This window comes from Gouania willdenowi, chromosome 17 (assembly GCF_900634775.1).
Source record: "Gouania willdenowi chromosome 17, fGouWil2.1, whole genome shotgun sequence".
Taxonomy (NCBI): Eukaryota; Metazoa; Chordata; class Actinopteri; order Blenniiformes; family Gobiesocidae; genus Gouania; species Gouania willdenowi.
The window spans coordinates 31,883,602-31,903,479 of record NC_041060.1 but is presented as its reverse complement, the minus strand read 5'-3'; the positions used below and the strand labels follow the sequence as shown (position 1 = coordinate 31,903,479).

General features: G+C 38.1%; 1 protein-coding gene across 1 annotated transcript; it reads right to left on the bottom strand.

The window, feature by feature from the left end:
- Positions 1–1,654: 1,654 nt before the first annotated feature.
- On the bottom strand, positions 1,655–19,490 carry lamc2 (laminin, gamma 2). Its single transcript, XM_028472775.1, has 21 exons — positions 19,289–19,490; positions 17,730–17,900; positions 17,536–17,653; positions 16,949–17,070; positions 16,726–16,857; positions 16,455–16,644; positions 16,102–16,214; positions 14,969–15,361; positions 11,495–11,725; positions 11,080–11,213; positions 10,100–10,250; positions 7,875–8,080; positions 6,103–6,182; positions 5,871–6,008; positions 5,417–5,561; positions 5,184–5,333; positions 3,714–3,828; positions 3,448–3,644; positions 2,595–2,753; positions 2,355–2,454; positions 1,655–2,180 (listed from the first exon to the last, which is right to left on the bottom strand). Exons 1-21 carry the CDS (start codon positions 19,362–19,364, stop codon positions 1,927–1,929), a joined length of 3,375 nt encoding a protein of 1,124 aa, XP_028328576.1. The 5' UTR covers positions 19,365–19,490; the 3' UTR covers positions 1,655–1,926.
- Between the last annotated feature and the right edge of the window lie 388 nt (positions 19,491–19,878).

Genomic DNA, 19,878 nt, shown 5'->3' with positions numbered 1-19,878 from the left:
GGACAAAAAGTCATTTTTATAAGAGTTGCAGACTGCACCTTTAAAATGGTGCAGGGCGTTGCTGAGGCAAATGTCCCAGATGATGATGTCACCGCGAAAAGGTGTATATTTGTTACAGAAAGAAAAGGTCTGGTTGGCTGAACAAATTATTATATTAGTTTTTAATGCACTTAGTGATGCTCAAATGTTGCAATGTGATTAAAAAATACAGATGTTGCTTTGTGATGTGTTTTTATTGTATGGTATATTGGTTGGTGAATGCAGTTGAATTTGTTGTAGATGTTGAGTCTATTCAACAAGTCTTTGATATGATTTGGTGGGTTTTGTGTGTTTTCTTAATGTTATGGCAGGTACTGTAGTAGTTTAGTACTTTCACTTTAGCAAAATTTGAACAATATGCTTCTTTTCCTTGTATTGCAATAGTTTTTGACAATAATTATCTGTACTTTTACTCAAATAAATAAGTTGAGTACTTTTTCCACCTCTGTGCAGTAGCTAACAAAATTAAATTAAGATTCTTCCTCTTAAAATATTAATCTAAAAAGACGTATCTATATAAAACCAACTACAAACAAATGTCCTAAATTACAAAACTAAATCACATAACTTCAACTAAACAATGTTGATGTAAAAATATAGATATGCATGTATATACAGTATATGTCTTTGTTTGTAAAGAAGAAAAGTGATTTAAAAGTGCTTGTTCTCTTACAGACTGTAAACAAACATGTTTTTAGCATTATTTACAATAGAATGTGAACATTCATGTTACCAACCAACACCAAAGACATTTAGACATAAATTATCAACAACAACAAAATTTTATTATGTAAGTCTAAAAATAAGTCAGAATATGTGTTAATACAAACTATTAAAATACTTTTGTTTAAAGAGCTCTTAATACTGTTTCAAATACGTACATATAGTGGAAAAAAACAAACAAAAGTCATGTTTTTTTAGAGAAGCAGTGCAAAGTTTAAAGTCAACTGAATTAGCAAAGTGAGTCTCAACACCAGGGTTGGGGTCAATTATAATTGTAATTGATCATTAATTACAATTATGGCATTGGTATAATTGTATTTGTGTAATTGATAAATAATTACAATTATGGTGTTATTATAATTGTAATTTTAAAAATCTGTTGCTGTTGTAATCGTAATGAAATCATATTTGATTTCATTTAATTTACTTTGTAATTGTAAATGGCATGAAAATTCTATAAAAATTGTTAATTAAGATTCAACCCTAAACTGGGGAACCATGTAACAGTTCTATGTACAGTTCTACACATACAGTATCTAGTTAACAATTATTAAAACATGTTTCATATCAAGCTTTCCCACATTTTACCATTTAAAAACATTTAAATTGAGGGGTATACTGACACAAAAAAGGCTCAGATGCCCACACCAAAAATATTTTCATTGATTATGAAGCGTAACAAGGTAACAATAGATAGGAAATAAATTAGATGATAAATATTTGTTTTTAGTGTATTTTACAGCTGATTCATGACCGTTATCATAAGAGATGCTAACAGAAAGCTAACACAAGAGGAAGGTTAACTTTTATTAGGTTATTTATTTCAGGCTCATTAATTGTGATTAATTGTAATTAAACTTTAGTTGTTCAGAACTGAATTGTAATTGACTTTCTGAGGATAAAAAACAATTGTAATTTTTTTGTAATTGGAAAAAATGCTGGTAACTGTAATCATTATTGAATTGTGATTGAACAAAATATAATTGACCCCAAAACTGCTCAACAAAATAAACAACCTAAAGAGTTGTAAAGTCGCACAATGAATGAAGGCAGACTCGTCAAAGCAGGAGACATGTCTGTGTATGGAGTCTCTCCCAGCTCAAGGTCATTGACCCAGATCCCATTCAGCACCCAAACACGGGAGTATTTTATAGGTGATGGTCTTCATGGCAGCTCACGTGCACTGTTATAGCAGCCACTTGGGATGGACTTCAGAATGTCCTCCAAGTTAATGATATCTGCCAGAATTGTCTCAATGTCAACTTTGATCCCTTCGAGTCTGCGGCGATGAGCGTCTTCAAGCTTCTCCATGTCTTGGAGTTTTGGCCTTAGATTGTCCTCCACTTCTCGCTGAGCGTTGGCCAGCTCGTCCTCCAACTGCTTAAGTTGCTTTTCATCAACCTTGACACCGGGCTTATCTGAGAAGAAGAAGAAGAAGAAGAAGAAGAAGAAGAAGAAGAAGAAGAAGAAGAAGAAGAAGAAGAAGAAGAAGAAGAAGAAGAAGAAGAAGAAGAAGAAGAAGAAGGAGGTTAAAGGTTTAGCGATTACACAAGTTACTTGAAACACTTTTAGCTAATACTTCCTGTACTTACTCATATTGGCGAGTAGAGTGTTGACATCTTGCAGAGTTTTACTAACAACATCTCTTGCCTGTTTGGCATGATTGAAAGCAGCAGCTGCCCCAATAGATGCCTGCACAGAAAAACATTCAAACCATTTTATTAATCCGTCCCTTTTCCATTCCATCCATCCTTTCCTTTTTTGCTTCTGTCCTGATTGATTCTTTGTGAATGTATTAATTCATTGTTCATTTTAAAGTCAAAGAAACTCACATCCTCAGCATCAGCCTCCAGCCTCTTGGCCTCATCCAGCTCTGATGACAGACCTACAGCTGTGTTAGTCATAGTTGTTTTCAGGGCCTGAGCTTCTCTATTAAGTCTGGTGGCTTCATTCAGCAGATCATCATGAGATGGAAGAGAACCAAGTGTTTTCTGAAGAATAACAGGGTGATTAAAGAAGGAATCGAACAATCTGCAATCTTATCAGTATATCTCATTTTTTTCATTTTTAATGGAGGATGATCAACTCTATCCATCCATCCATTTTCTGACCCGCTGGCTTCTTTTTTCAGGACTGGAGCAAAGCGCTGTGTCACTGTAAAGGGTTTCATTTGTACTCCAGCTACTGTATAAGGTGGGGTGGATTCTGAATGACAGATCCATAGACGTTTCCAATATTGCTTATTCTTACTTGCCAATATGTTTCATTAAATATATCTTCATCTGCTAGTTCAGACTAGCAGTTCAAACATCAACAGACGACAGGCCAGCAACGACCTTCAACCCATTTCAACCTTATTGGTAATGTTAAGCTATTTGCTAGGTTAAATGTTAATGCTATGCTATTGCCATTACTCGGTAATGCTAATTCTAATGCTAGCTAATGCTAATTCTAATGCCAGCTAATGATAATGCTAGCTAATGCTAATGTTAGCTAATGCTAAGCTAATGCAGTGCATCATCGCTTGCATTTTCTTCAGGAAATGAAATATTCTTTAATGACTATATGCTGAGTAGTCACTTATATGTTGTATGCGCCACTGTCTGCTCGTTGAAATCTGCCATCTCCTCTTTCTTGCCCTATTTTGTACGAATTGTTTCGATATTTGATTCACTTCTTGTTCACCTCCAGATTGTTAACCAGAGCCTCCATGTTGTTAATAGCTCCCAATGCATCGTTGAAATCCTCAGACACGGTCCCCAGGTGGGAGAGCATCTCAGCGTTGTTTTTGGAAGCCTGCTTAACAATGCCACTGATTTTAGGAAGACGTTTGATGCTTTCGTCTGCAGCAGCTTTGCTGGTGTCAATCTGGTGATCAAAGCCTGCGGAGAAAAGAAATGTTTCCTGAAAAGGAGTCTTTATATGGGAGAGGTTGTGGGTCATTGTCGTACCTCGTATGGTGTCGAGGGCACTGTCCAACTCCTTTGTGTTGAGGTTGATGTTTTTCAAAGCATTCTCGGCGTTGACCTTGGCAACGTCGACTCTGTCTTTCAGCTTGTCCACTTCCTGCAAACATTGCTCAAATTGTTTATAGATGGATTTTTGAAGTCGAAGCAAGGACTACAAATAACTTTTATGATACAGTTTGTTTCAACCAGTCGTCAAGAATTTAATCAGATAGGAAGCACCTGTTTTTAATAGGGATATAACGATTATTCGTAAGGCAGTTAAAAATCGATTCATAGGTATCACGGTTGATATCGATTTTCTGAAAATTGAATCGCAGTACTTTTTTTAACCAGCAGAGGGCAAGTGTACAAGTGTAGGCGTCGGGCGGAGTCTGCTAATACTTTCTTTCTGGCTGCCTTCTAATCTTAAATATGTTAATAAATGATTAATTGCCCCTTTAGCACCGAAAGAATATCTGTAATATTACTTGAATATCTGTAAAAGTCACGTTTTTCTATTAGCTCTGTCTGCTAGCATAGCTTCTCTTCTTCACTGCAAGAATTTCTGCATGCCAACCGACCACTGTGTTACCAGCGCCCTCTGCTGGTCCAAACAAATATGACGTAAATCAGTGTAATCACGTTTTTTTTTTAAGTCCAATTGTTAAGGCACAAAATACATTTTCAGTTGCACTTTTAAAAAGAAAAAGAACTATTATGCAGTTTTGCATTGTTTATTATAGAACCAGAATTTAAATTAATAGGCTTCATTTTCATTTCTATTATTCCTTTATTTATTTCATTCAAGATTTTTTTTAGTTAAATTGCATTGTTTTGAATAGTTTATCAAGGGATTCTTTTGACAATGAAAAATAAAAGGAAAATAATACAGTATTTTCTAGTTTTTTCCCCAAAAAATATTTGTCTACAGTCCCATTTTGTAAAATAAATCGTGAGAGAATCGTATTGTGAACCCAGTATCGTGAATCGAATCGTATCGGGAGTTGAGTGAATCGTTACATCCCTAGTTTTTCATTTTAATTATTGAGTTTTTTTTTTATTGAAACAACTCACAATCTTAAACAACTGTATTTCTATACTTTCACTTTGTGAAATAGAAATCTAGTTAAACTAAAATGCAAAAATATAAAATAAAAAATAGAGCTCAAACATGATCAAAAACTATTGTAAAAAAATGATGATACCAAATTGGGGTCACAGTCCAAAAAAGTGTGTGAACCATTGCCCTAAATATTGTTTCTTTCCACTTATTTACAAAATGAGATTATTTAATATGTGTTATCACTCGTTCATTCCATCATTATGTTCTATAGTTGTTTTTAAATAGTTGTAGTCGGACAAAGGGGGAACTTGGATTCAGAAATATAAAAAGGGGGTACATGCACCTAAAAAGTTTGAGAACCACTGCTTTAAATAATCAATTCAACACAAAACAACACTCCCTAGTTGTACCTTCTGTGCAGCTTTGCCCGTCGTGAGTTCTTTCTCAGCTTTGTCCTTGTTTAGTTGGACGGCATCTCGCAGATCATCTAATCCCAACGTGTTTTCACCAACTTGTTTTTTCACCTTGTCCATTCTGGAGACCATGGTGCGAATGTCATCCTGCAGGAACAGAAAACACCTTTTACAACATACGTATTACCGAGACTGACCAATGTACTTAGACCTCAGACTGTAGTTGTTACTTTTAAAACAGGCAAGATGTTGCTCTCCATTTTGCCAATTTCCTTCAGCATGTTTTCTGCCCGTTTGCTCTCGTCTTTAGCCTCATTAGCAACACTAATGGCTTGTTTCTCCAAACCCTTCACCTGACCTGGAATCTGGTCAAACCTGTGCACATGTAGATGGGATTAGTTATTAGTTATTGATTCGCATTTTTATAGTGTGTCACATCATCTTTGTTTTGAATATTAGTTTTGATTCCTTGAAGCAAAACTTGAATGAATTCATACATTTATGTGAAAGTAGAAAGCATTCAGCATGTTTATTAGGATATTGAAGACATAATAAGACACGCATTTTGGTGCCTTACTAGATTTAAACAGGAAGGCTAAATGCAAAACATCTTTTAGAATGAATAATATTTCTGATTGTAAAACATTTTTATGTATTTTATTCAAAGTTTTTTTTGTGACTTACATTTTAGACAAATTTTCGACCAAACCCTTGACTTTGTTTTCTTTGTTGACCAGATTTTTGACAAGATCTAGACTCTTCTCTGAATCCGCGAGTGCTGCAGAGGCGGTTTTCCCCACAGCGTTTGCGGTTGTGTTATGTCTGAATAAAAACAGAAATAAAGAAACTAGTTTAACAATATGTTTTGAAGTAGGTAAACAATTTATCAGTCATTAAATCTATAAAATGTACTTACTTATCTGCCAGGCCCAAGGCAGCCTGCATCAGCCTAGACAGGACATTTGAATCCAGCGGAGAATCGCCAAGAGGAAGCTCCTGTTATACAGAAAGCACCACCTTTTAAATCACATTATCATCATCCTGTCATTCATTCTAAGGTGTCCAAACTCAGCCATGGAGGCTCTCCGTCCTGCAACACCTCAATGTTTTGTTCGACCCTCATTTTTCCAGTTATTTATTGCAATTCAAGTCGTGCAAGTCCAATGAATAGCTTAAATAGTACAAAGGTAAGTAAGGTAAGTAAAAAGGTTTGGTTACCCAAAACTGAAAAATAATTACATTTCAGAATTATACAAAGGAACACAAAGTGGGTTCACAATTTAAAGCTGTTCTGCAGCAATGAAGGTTGAATCAGCCTTGAAAGCTGGTGCTACGACTTCCTACATGTGTTCCATGGTTACTTCCAACCCCCTCTGTCTGCATAAAAGCAGTGTTGGAACACACTGTGGTACCAGATCCTCATGAGCATCAGATGAACAGTGTTGTTCATGGATTCCATCCTGTGTTCTATGCTTTCATTTCAGAGTGCAATGACACAATAAACGGAATCATTTTCAATAAAAAACTGGAAAAAGTGTGGTGTTCTAAAACTTTTGACCGATAGTGTAGATCTTTTTAATAAAGATATTAAATCATGTATTTACAAAAGCTTGAATCTCCGCTTTGAGAATTCTTGACATTACATTTTGTAACAAAAGCGGCTGAAACTAAAGTAAACGTGTGGTTGGTACCTACTAGCTACGGTGGCTGTAAAAGCTCACAACACAACACCAAAAGAAAGCGCACACAAATACAAACGAAAGCAGTCCAGAAAAAATCCACGAAGAAGAGTGACGTTAACGTTGGTGTCAGTGCCTGATCCTTACACGGGCCTGATCCTTTCCAAATTTTACCGGACTGCCTTTGTGTCGTGTTGTGAGCTTTCGTGTTTTGTTGCGGCATTCGTCATTCTGTGTTGTGAGCTTTTACAGCCACTATAATTAGCTAACTTCTTTCAAAAAAAGAAAATATTAAATGACCTGTGTAAAGCTAAACTAAGTTTTCTGTGCTTTAAATGTGATAAAGGTCTATTAGGGCTTCATACACAGGCCCAAAGTGTTTTTTTATTGATTCCTTCAATCGTTAGTTAGAGGGTGATTTGTTGGCGAATTTGATGCGGCACTGAGCTGGAGAAGCCACGCCTTCAGGAAGCTCTCTGCCGTGATTGACATGTAAACAGACACGCCCACAAAGGTGAGCGTTTCAGCGTCCTTCTCACAGTGCTACGTATGTATTTTCTACAGTCTATGTATGCACCGGTGAATGCCCCGCCCCCACGCTCTGTCTCGTGTTTATAAAGCAGCATGAGCTCAGCTACGGAGTGGGTGGGAAGAGGGCGGGCCGTCCTCTGGCCCTACGTCACCGTACGGGGAGGAGGAAGTCAGTGTCCCGTCTATTGACACACCCACTCATGAATATGCATATGTAGGACACAAATCAGCCTGTTTGTGTAGAGTTGCTCAGAAAGTGACTTTTCAGAGGGACTTTGGGAAAATAAACCTCAAATACTATGTTTTTGGGGTTCTTAGAACAAGTAGTGAGTGAAAAATAGCATGACATGGGACCTTTAAATGGTTTAGTTTTCACTTTTGGTGAAAATGATAATAGTTTAAAGTATTTTCAAACAACCCTCTGTAAGTTTCAAAAATTGTGACAAGTAAATATTGCAAACTTAGAGATAAATCTTACAATACGTTGAAGGCTTCTCTTGGCCTCCCCCAACTTGGTTTCCATCTCATCAAGAAGTGTCTGAACCTGTTTGGCCTTTGTTTTATATTTCTGTTGTTGCTGTTTAAGTTCATCAGTAGAATCAGCAATTTTCTGTATGTCTTTCCCATGGTTCAGCTGACTCTTGCTGATTGACGATTGACGGCTGATCAGTTTCCTCTCCAGCTCTGTCAGACACAAAAAGGACAGTAATACAGGTGTGAGACATCCTGGATGACGCTGGAATGTTTTTTTTTTTCTTTCTGTGCTCACGTGTTAACCTTGGGTATCAAATCTATCGCTTCAAAGATGATTCCATTTATAGTCCAAATATACACAAAAATGGGTTTATTTGAAGTTTTATACATAAGTTTGACATTATTCTGTCATTATCTGTCGCTAGGTAGAGTCAGGGTAATGAACAGATTTGGGCTGGGCAAAAACAATCGATTTAATCGATCAATCGAATTTGTAGATAAAAACTATTTTTATTTTGCAAATTTGAGTTTAAAAAAAAAAGATTTTTTATTTTTTATTTTTTATTTTTTTTTCCCACCACAATTTTTTCGGACTGTTTTGTGTTCCGATGTGAGCCCGCCCCCTCTTTGTTTACATGTGTTTACCCTTTGAGTGGGCTATATGTGCACCAAAGGCATGTTTCATGTTTTATTCGCACTATGCTGAGATGCTAAGGGAACAGTTTATTATTTTTTTAATTGTAATGTTATATGTGATAAAAAAAATCTGATTTCTTAATCAGAAAATTGAAGCTACTGTGAAGTTTTTGCACGTTTGTTTAAACCTGGTTAAAGCTTGAAATAGTTGAATAACGGAGCCTCATTTACTTTTTATTTTGGGATTGTTCTATACTTTTTAACTCTTGAGGACAATCACAGCAATAAAGTTGCACTTTTGACAATATATCTGATGTCTGCATTCGTTTTAAAGTGCATTAAAAATTAAATCGAAAATCCAATTTTTCTTTAAAAAATCGAAGATTTTTTCTTTTAGGCAAAATCGCCCAGCCTGAGAACAGATGTTTCATCAAAATGAAGTGCAAATATTTAGCGGCTTCTATTACAGATTGTGTCTCCATCTATATGCATGAAATGAAGCCAATAGCCCGCAGGCCACAGGTTTGGGCCCCATGGTTTAAAGGCTACAGTTCTTGTCATGTCTGGAGCTGTGAAGTTGCTAAGCTGGTTCTTACCCAAATATGCCCATCTGCCTTAAGACATGGCGTCACATAAAGGTGTAAACTCATTTTCTCTCTTTTCAAACTAATTATTATTAGCATTCATCTTTTAAAAGTGCCTATACATTTCAAATGTACTATTATTCACACAAATCCAAACTATGTATGCATAATATTTGTTATGATGTTTATTTTCAAAGGAATCAATTGTTAAGTAAACAATAATTGGATATACCAGGGGTCTGCAACCTGTGGCTCTTTGACTCTTTTATAAAAGCTCCCTATAGCTTTAAAAAAACTATTGAAATAAAGAGTTATTTTTTATACAAGCTATTAATGATTAATGACAAATAAAATCAAGATATAACAATTTGTCAACCTAAACAATGACTCAGCACCTTATTACTTCACCTCCTGCAACATCTACAGATCATCAACTTTCCTGCACCTGTGACTAACCTTAAGTTTTAAATCCCTGGTAAAATAACTAAACCAACAAAAACACTATTCTGGAAGAAAATACAGATTTTAATTGTGTGAGAACACATTCATTTAACCACCAATGTACATGTTAAATATGTTTTATGTGTGGCAAGAAATGAGCAATTAGCATGAATTGATCACATGATCATGTGTTATCAAATTGAAGTTATTTTTGTAGCCTTTCAAATACATTAACTAGAAAGAATCTTCTTTATTCAACATTGTGTTCATATAAACTGAGATGCGTAAGAATTTGCAAGATACTGTTTTATTTTATTTTATCTTAAACTGTTTTTAAGTTTCCATTTACATGATCAATATAAATCAAATCAAATTAAATCAAACATTATTCTATATAATTTTGACTGTATGTAATTTAATACACTATATTGTCTTCATTGAGAAGGTATTTATGGCTCCAGGAGGACTTTAATCCAGGTGAGATGAGGTTAAATGGTTCCTTGTAGAGTAAAGGTTGCAGACCCCTGGGATAAAACCAACAACAATTCAGTTCCATGACGCTCCTTACCTGCTAGCAGCTCTGCGTTGTCCTGCATGTCATTTACCATTTCCTCAGCCTCTCTTAAAGCAGCCTTCATTTGAGCTGTGTTAGATGGTCTCAAATCACCATCCATGACTTGTCTCTCAAGTTTCTTTAGTTCATCAGAGTAGACCTCCATCTAGAATATTTCAACTATAATTAGTTTTTTTTAACTCACTTGCTGCGTATAATACATAGTGTCATAATTCTCCCATAATGCCATTGGTAGTGCCTCATGTTACAATTAATAAATATTATTTGCAAGTACAAGAAAAGAGGAATAATGTTATGACCCAGTCATGTGACCTGTACAAAAACATTGACATGTCATGGCTTGAGGCCAGTTGAGGGGCTTATAATTATTAAGAAGCCAACAGATCAAAGATGTTTCATGAGACACAAAAATACCCTGAGGAAGTGTGACACCCTGCATAGACTGGCATCCTATGCAGGGTGTGCCTTGATGAGAGCTGGGGAAGGCATCAGCAGGACCTCGACTAGTAATAATAATAATGGATCAATTTTATATCATAGACATTCAAAGTCGCTTTACAGAGTTAAGGGATTATTCTTTCACTCCACACTTAGTGGTGGTAAGCTACAATTGTAGCCACAGCTGCCCTGGGTCAGACTGACGGAAGTGAGGCTGCCATAGTGCCCCTCCGACCACCACCAACACTCACTCACTACATTCATACCAGACAATGTAGGTGAAGTGCCTTGCCCAAGGACACAATGACAGATACCACTGGGGTGACTGTCACCCCACTATGGCACCTGGAATTCTCAGTGGTCTCCCATCCACCTACTAACCAGGACCAGACCTGCTCAGGTCCAGAACAATAAGGAAACTAGGCTTGTATTAACTGAAATGTTCACATTTGAGCTCGTGGCACATGTGCTAAACAGTCTTTTTGACGTCACCTGTGCTATATGATAATAATGATGATATTATACAAAAACAATACCTTTTTTTTGATGGGGTTGAAACAGCTGGGACAGCTAGACCATTGACACTTTTGACCTTCGAAGCCCAGTCTGCACTTACACTGACCCAAATCATCACACTGTTCTGATTCCGACTGAGGATGACAGTTACATGCTGAGAGAAAGAGTGCAGATACCAACTGTTAATCACATTTGAACAAAGAACTGTGAACTTTGACAAACGGGAAGTGGAGAACAATGTACGTGCTTTCTAGATGTTTACAATCCAATTTAAAATGTCAGTGAAACACTGGATGGACAGTAAATCATGTAATAAGACGTCCATTGTTTGTGCATGTTTTACATACACATGTGATATTTGACTTTTCAGTTTCCCATATCAAACAGGAACTAAACTAATAGTTATATATGAAGAGGACTGAAGATAATTCTTACGTTTGCACGCATCGGTGAGTTGGCTGTGGTAGAAACCTTTAATGCAGGTCTCACAGCTTTGGCCCATAGTGTTGTTCATGCACTTTAAACATTTCCCATTTTTGCGATCACAGCTTCCTGCGACACTGAGATCTATGTGGCCATTGCATTGGCATGGCTTGCAGGACGGCTGACTGCCGGTGCTCCCCTGGACGGCATAAAATCCTTCTTCACAGGTATCACAGCGAAGGCCTAGAATTACCAGCAGATATTATCTCATCATCATTTATCACTGTTGATGTGTTTTCATGATTTTTCACCAAAATATACTGAATAGCAAAATTGATTGAAAAGTAACTTCATTAAATCTTCTAAACAACTAACTTGCATACCATAAGAAATCAAAAACAAAAAGCACTTAATTACATTTAAGTATTAATAAAAAATATCCAGACACAGTTTCACACAAAGAAATGGGATTTCTGAAATAAGGTAGTCATTTAAATACCTTCGTACGAGACATTCACTCATTTTCACACTAAAGATAACAAAGTAATAACGCAAAGTGATTTTTCTCCATTGGGTGCAACATTGGTTTTAGTATAATTCACCTTCTGGTAAACTAGAAGCCCTACTGTTGATATGTGATAGTAAAGCAGTCAGTGAATGATGAATCAATTAAAAGTAAAACAAATTGAATGGTTAGGCTCTAATTACTGTTCTTAACCAATAAGCAAGTACAACGGTTAAGGTTAATCACATGTAAATCTATATCAAATGCTTTAGATTTGATAGGCGACCGTGGCTCAGGTGGTTGTGGGTCGTCTTCTGATCGAGAGGTTGGGGGTACGATCCCAGTATCTGACTATGTGTCGAAGTGTCCTTGGGCAAAACACTGAACCCTAAGTTGCTCCCAGTGGTCGACTAGCGCCTTGCATGGCAGTCCTGTCCCACTGGTGTGTGAATGTGAGAGTGATTGGGTGAATGAGCTGATATGTAAAGTGCTTTGAGACTGTTTCAGTGGTGATAAAGCGTTATATAAAATCAAGTCCATTTACCATTTAGAAGTGGGACAATAAAAACAGTTGTGTAACCTAAGATTTAATTTCATTTTTTTAATCTTGTGTTTTTATCAAACAGAAAGTTGCATTATAAAACAACAGCCCAAGAAACAAGTAGGTAGAGATAACCAACTCCACAACCCACATTCTGAGGCGTCTTGTTTTCATTAAAATGCACTTTATATCCACAAGATCCAAATACCATAAGACACAATCTCCATGAGGGTCGTTATCTGAGGTTGGCGGATTGATTATGTGGTTGGTTTATCTGTCTGATGATGCACAGTGTTCTGCTGAAGTGTGCAGTGCTAGGACCAGCTAAGATACTGAAAATCCCTCACACTTCCAGGCCTCTTTTACAGGACCAGAGCTTAAGGAAGAGAACCTTTCCATCTTCAACAAGCCCCGTCCCCCCATCTCTGTCACCTCCGGCCATGTTAAACGACAGCTGAAAAGTGTTGAGTCCGGGTGGTCTCAGTCCCAGGGTCCTTATGACCTGTGCTGCTCTGCTGTCTGTGGTTCTACAACACCTCCTCAACCTGAACCTGAGGGTGATGATGATGGTGGTGTGGAAAACATCCTTCCCTGCACTGGTACCAAAGAAGTAGACACCATCTGCCCTCAGTGAATCGACCAGAGGCCCTCACCACCACGTGATGAAGGTCTTGGAACATGCAGCTGGAGAGATCTATACAGATCCTCTACAGTTTTTGTATCAGCTTCATGTGGGGCTTGAGGACGCCATTATCTACCCACTGCAACAAGATCAGACGTTATCTGGATGACTCTGGTGGCTTTGTGAGAATCATTTTCTTTGATTTTGCATGTTCATTAAACACCACCCAGCTGGTGCTGCTGAGGGAGTAGGTGATCGGGCGGACTCTCCTACAACCTCATGGATCACTGACTACCTGACTAACAGACCACAGTACGTTGGAATGGCTCTATCCTGTGTGAAGGTCAGTGGTACTGACCGAACTGTCTCCCTTCCTGTTCCCTTTATACAGTTCAGACTTGGGTGTATAAGGAATGGACAGGATGAGGAGAACAGGCCAAGGGGAGGAATTTTGTGGAGTGGGAGGAACTATTTGATCCCAAATGTGGCAAAGACCAATGAGATGATGATCGACAACTGATGTCTTGTGATAATGCTTGTAATCGGAGGGTCACCAGTTCGAATCACACCTGTGGACCATCACTGTGGGATGTTGAGCAAGTCCCTTAACCGTAACCCAACTGCTGGGTTCCAGCGATTGGCAGCCCACAATTTCACTACGATGATTCATAAAGTTGACTCATCTTCCTAAGGAAGCTCAGATATTTCAACCGGTATCGCAAGATGTTGGAGATGTTCTACCGTTATGTGGTCCCTCTCGCCTATAAATACCATCTGAGTTTCCATTTCCAATAGCCTACAGTACCTATAAGTTTGAAAATGTCAGCATTTTGAGCTTTTCATAGCCCAAATGACTAAACATCGCTCTTTCCTAGTACGGCAGAGATGCTGCACAGTGTCACTCCGCTGTAAGGCAGGAGGAGGCCACACCCCCTCCCAAAAGCACATTGCTCCTCTGCCTCTGTTCCCATAGCGTGTTTTTATGTCTTTGCGCATGCGCAGTTGGTTCCCCAAGATGAAAACCACGTAAAAAGGCAGCTCTCTACGCTGCCTTTGGACGTAACCGTGCTATGCTAAATGCTATACGTATGCTCAGAGTGCATTAGTGAATTGATCCAGCGTGGCTGCTGCTACGTTCTCTAGCGAGTGGGCGGGATAACACAACAGGCAAGATGAAAGCACTAGAGGCAATAAAGAAACTTTCTTTTGAGGAAAAACGACAGCTTTTAAAAGATGGGAGACCAACACCTGAGCTACCAGACCTTTAGCAAAGGTAAGGTCACAACATTGTTGGTACTTTTCACAGTGAATGGAACAAAAGGAAGGATTGACTTTGTGGATGCTCCTCACCGAGGCTGTTCTGAGTTGTTGTTGTTGTCATTTCCTCCTTGTTTCTGTGTTTCTAACACAAACAACGGATGTGCTGCCGTGTCATGAGGTATATTTTGTTGGGAGAGTATGGAGGCTATATTAAATAATTGTTTATGTTTCTTTAATGGTGTTTTATGATGTTGATTTTATTAGATTAACACACGCCAGTAGAAACATATGGTGTTGGTGGTCTTGATTTGCAACGCCGTGCCTACCCAACCCTGCATGCAGATCAGAACTGTACGTACTAATCTTACTAAAACCTCACTCAATAAAATTTTGGAACGGACCCCAAAAAACATCTTTCTGCACGTAATTCATTTCAGATTACATTTACCTGAGGTGAAAAGCTTGCCTTGAGTTTTATACCAGAGGTTTCAAACTAAGTTTCAGTTTTGTTCAGTTGAAATTACAACTCACAAAGTAAGCTGCACATTTCACACTCACCAGTGGTTCCTTTGGGACAGCCATGACAGCGGGGCAAAGAGGCCCCAGGATCCAGCGCACAAGAAATGCCCTGCGGACAAGGGCACTTTACACAGGTGTCAGGCTGCGTGGGGTTTCTGTAAAATCCCTCTGAGCAGCTGGAATCTCCTTGAATTTCATCTGCAGAATAACAATCTCCAGTTTTGGGGTCACAGCTACCACCTGTGCAGCTACAGGGCTCACAGGAGCTGAAGGCTCCATCTTCTGGGACGCTGCGACGGAACCCCGGCGAACAGCGCTCACACAAATCCCCCTCATGTCCCTGCGGGCAGCTGCAAGTCTGCACCCACCTGGCTGAAATCCCATTACCTGGACGAGCCGACACCAGCCGCACATTGTCAAGGTAACCACGACCTAAGCACATAAAAGATCAGCCTTGAGAATATACACCAGATTACATATTTATTGTAGTTAAGAAAACATTTTCTACAGGTTCTTGCTGATATATTCTCAATATTTAACAGATAAAGAAATCTTTTTATGATTCCTGCCACAGAGAATCTATCCCGCAGGGATGAAGAAAATAATGTCAACTGTGCAGCGTGAATAACTCATTTACCCAGATTAAATTTAGATATACGCACGGAGTGGCAATCCCTGTTAGTCTTTGTGCTCATTACAAAGTCCAGTGTGCTACTGGCTTTGGAGGGTTGGACAGGGCGTGGCTTCCTTAGTGATATGAATATTCTCTAAATGTTTTGCTTTACACTCAGAATTAACATTAAGAATTTAAATACAATGAATAATTTATATAGAAATATAAGATTTATAAATAGAAATAATTATATATCACATTAAGCCCTTTTTTTTACACATGAAACTTATTGAAATGTACATATAATGTGGTGTTTGACATGAATTCCTATGTTAAAAGTGAGGAAAATTAGCTATCTGTAAATTAGTGTGCTAAATATTGAAAATATTTCAGCTAAAAAATTGTCATTGAATCTTTATATTCTTTATATTCTTGATGTAGATAAATCAACATATTTGTGCTATTTAAAAACAACATAAGCTTTTGGAAAAGAGTCCTTAAAGAACAAAAATTGCAGCATAAAATTTGATCAATTTCATTTAATAAATGAACACCTTACCATTTTCACCAAATGTTGATCGGATTTTGATGGCGGTAAGGTTCTGCAGCAGTGTCTGAAACTGAAAGGTGGAGAGCCGAGGACTCCATCCACTGCTGGGCTTCTCATCAAGCCTGTTCATTCAACCAAAAAGAACACAAATTTAATCATATTCCACTGAGTTTTTAATGTCATGAAAAAAACATTTTCTGGGATATTTGTTACATTTTTAGCTTTCATTTTGTCTGCTCTCTTCCAGTAAATCTAATCAATTTTGCAATTACTAAATGTGCTATATTGACAGTTGATGCTGCACATTTGTACTCGTACAGAAGAAACACTTTAAAACACACACGTGATTTTCGTCTCCTAACCTGAAGCTGTAGTCAATCTTCTTTCCACAGGGAATAGTAAATCGTAAGTCCCCTAAAGAAGCACCAACTCTCAACCCAGCTCCTTCTAAGATGACATCATTTGATGATGGATAACGGATGCCACGGTCCAGGCGCAGTGAAAACGACAAATTCTGACCGTAACTGTGCAGTTGGTTTCCAAGGTAAGAATCTGTAGAAAGTGAAATAAACTGGTCAGTTTGGGAAGAGGTGAAAAAAGTGGGTGAAGGAAAAAGACTGGTTGTTCTCTCACCTGGGGCATACAGGTAAATTGGCAAACTGTTCTTGGAGATTACCTCCAAGTCTTGGTGTTTTGGTGACCAGCGAAAGTGAGTATTATCTGGGGTTAAGCCCTGCATTGTTGCCACCTTCCAATTTTCTGGACCTAAAAGATTTAATAATGCATATTAAAAAATGACAAAATAATGAATATATGGTATTTTATTTAAAAATACAGTTAGGAAAAAAACGATTACTGTCTGTGAAGGTGGAGGAGACGTTGTGAATAGAATAACCAGGTTTTGGTGAACATTGGCTGCTGTGACCATAGCAGAAACACGTTGAAGTCATGAGTCCAGAATCCTCTCTGAGTTGACGTCTGAAAAATTCAGTAAATCTACTCAATCAACATTACTGTTGTCATTGTCATTTTTAGTTCTATTTTTGGGATATTGTGCTTTTATGTTCTATCGTATTGTCATTTTTTGTTTTATTGTTTATTGACTCTACAGTGTCCTCGAGTGCTCATGAAAAGCACTTATAAACAAACATTTTCATCTTGCCATCTTTTCATGACTTCATTCACTCGGCAAAAACAGCACGAGCAAACATGTAGAACAAATGTAGCGTTTTTTTCTGGGGATCTTAGTAAATCACACCCTAAATATGGGGGTTGGAAATTAGCCTCTAAACTCTTAGTATTAATATTAAATATATGATATTGTTTCATATAGTTACTGCCTGGAAAAACATCTAAATACATAAAATAACATTTATTCAGATTACTCTGGAGAGAGACTTGTATTTTAATTATCCCTTGGATCTGGTGGAAATAATGTCTTACCTTTGAGAGCAGCCATTTGGCCCAATTGGTCCATTGGGACACTGGTCACACTTTTCTCCTGTTACCAATTCTTTACAGCTGCAGCGTCCTGTCTGGTCACATGCAGAACTCACAGAACCTTAAACAGTGCAAACAAGCATCAAACAGGCTGCTTTTTCCCCCCGCTAGAAATTTTAGCCCAGGCATGTTCTCACCTGTTGGATTGCAGTGGCACGGCGTGCAGCTGAGCCCCTGCAGAAAAAAGCCTTTCTTGCATCGCTCACAGTGGCGGCCCTCTGTGTTTCCCTGACAGTCAAGGCAGTGCAATCCAACGGCATCCGGAAGGCAGTACTGAGACCTCCCATTACACTCACAACGCAACTTAGCTGCAGAGGGAAAGGGGCGATATTTTGTCGTTATTGTCCAGAATTTTCTATTTAATCACAAAATCCCCATGTTTACAAATTCAGACAAAAATAGTACTTTTGTCCATCACCCTAACTAACATGCCTTCAGAGAAGCAAACCGGATTCTTACATTTTTGTGTTGCCTCCCTTCTGCAGTTTCGGAACACTCAAATTATTCTGACACTAACTTTTATTCCATTTGTAAGTAACCCTGACTTTCCATGTATCCATTTTCCAACAAGCTTGCTCCACAACCCTTACTAGTACAAGCAATAATGGTGTTTACATCTTGCACTGTTAATTAAACCAATGTTCAAGAGTCAAATCAATGTTCAAGAAACAAACCAATTTTCAAAAGTCAAACCAATTTTCAAAAGTCAAACCAACGTTCAAGAAACAAACCAATTTTCAAAAGTCAAACCAACGTTCAAGAGACAAACTTTTGGACACAGACACACATATCCTGAGGTAGTTACAGATCATGTTTTTAAAAAGACTGAGCACCAAGCAACAACCCAAGGGCTTCCCCTGAGCACCAGAGAAAAATTGTTACCGTATATGCACTCCTGGCTATAAACAACATCAGGAGCAAAAATGATCACCCACAGGCCAATATAATCAATAACACACTAAGACAATCAGAAACATCCACTAATGTTATTGTCTTGGTTGCAAAAAGTTATTTCTTGTAAGAAATGGTCTGTCAGTGATAATCTCAACCAATTCAGTTTAATAGGGAATTCCTAAACATCTAAAGCATAAAGTATCCGAAGATTTAGGATCAGGCTCTACGACACTATGTAGAGGTATTCTTAAAGAAAAAGGACAAAATAAACTCAGATATGAAGTTTGGCATAACTAGTTAGACATAATCTGGTTTGAGGTGTGTGTATCAGGAATATATATTTTTTAGAATGAACAAAATTAAAAATGCTGTGCTTGTGTCAGTCATCTGTATAATATAGGTTTTCTTGTCAGCATTTTCCTCTGTGCTTTGCTCAAGTCTAATATGAGCCTGAGCCACCATTAGGAGTGGATCAAAACGTTAAGTAGAGAGAGGGGTGTTTAAGCATTCCTGAGGAAAGAGAATAGATAAGTAGCAAATACATTTTCTAAGAAAGGTTGGGAACAAATGCCAGCTATTCAAGATAATTAAAGCGTCATAAAGGCAAGGATTGTATTTCTATTACTGCCAGAAAAGAAACCTTAAAGACCCATTGCTCAGATCCCTCATTCCCACTGCTCACAGCCACCCTATTGTCAAACAAATATTTTCCATTCACCTTTGAGAGCAAGCATTCACACTACGTAGTTACAGGACCTGCCTTGTAAATTAATCTATTGAGTCAGAAGAATAGGACACTTACAGTAGTACGTGTGCGTTGCCTGGGCCACATAAATTGCCACCAACAGTCCGTAGAGGGAAAATCCGGTACGCTTCATGTTTGTAAATGCTGAACTGTGATCTGAGAAATGCTCCTCAAACCCCTGACTTTTTACTTCTCTTCTGCTGCAGGTCTGCACATGCTGTGCATACTGCCCATGCTTACTCAGTTGTGATTCACTGAAAACTATACAATGACAGACACACACACGCACACACACACACGCACACACACACACGCACACACACACACACACGCACACACACCCACATACATGACACACCCATACTGGTTAATGTTTCTCGTGGGGACTCATCAAGATTATTGGGTGAGGTGATAATAAAAGGCAATCAGACGTACTTTTCATTATTTCAGTACTTCATTTCAAAAAGTGCCCTTTTTAATGCTGTGATGCAGTTGTACACATCACATTTAATGGCTTTCCACTCCTGGTTCTGGGGGAAGTCTTCCTTCCAGACACTGCATACAATCCCTCTTTGCAGGGATGGAACACAAGGTGATGAAGTGCATCAGGTGTCTCTTCTTGGCCTGCTACCAGGGTCTTTTTCTGG

Coding starts and splice junctions, on each gene's coding strand:
- lamc2 (XM_028472775.1), bottom strand. CDS start 19,364: ATGAAGCGTACCGGATTTTCCCTCTACGGACTGTTGGTGGCAATTTAT. Junction 17,901..19,288: donor GGCAACGCACACGTACTACT/GTAAGTGTCCTA, acceptor TTCCCTCTGCAG/CTAAGTTGCGTTGTGAGTGT. Junction 16,215..16,454: donor AAGATTGACTACAGCTTCAG/GTTAGGAGACGA, acceptor TTGAATGAACAG/GCTTGATGAGAAGCCCAGCA.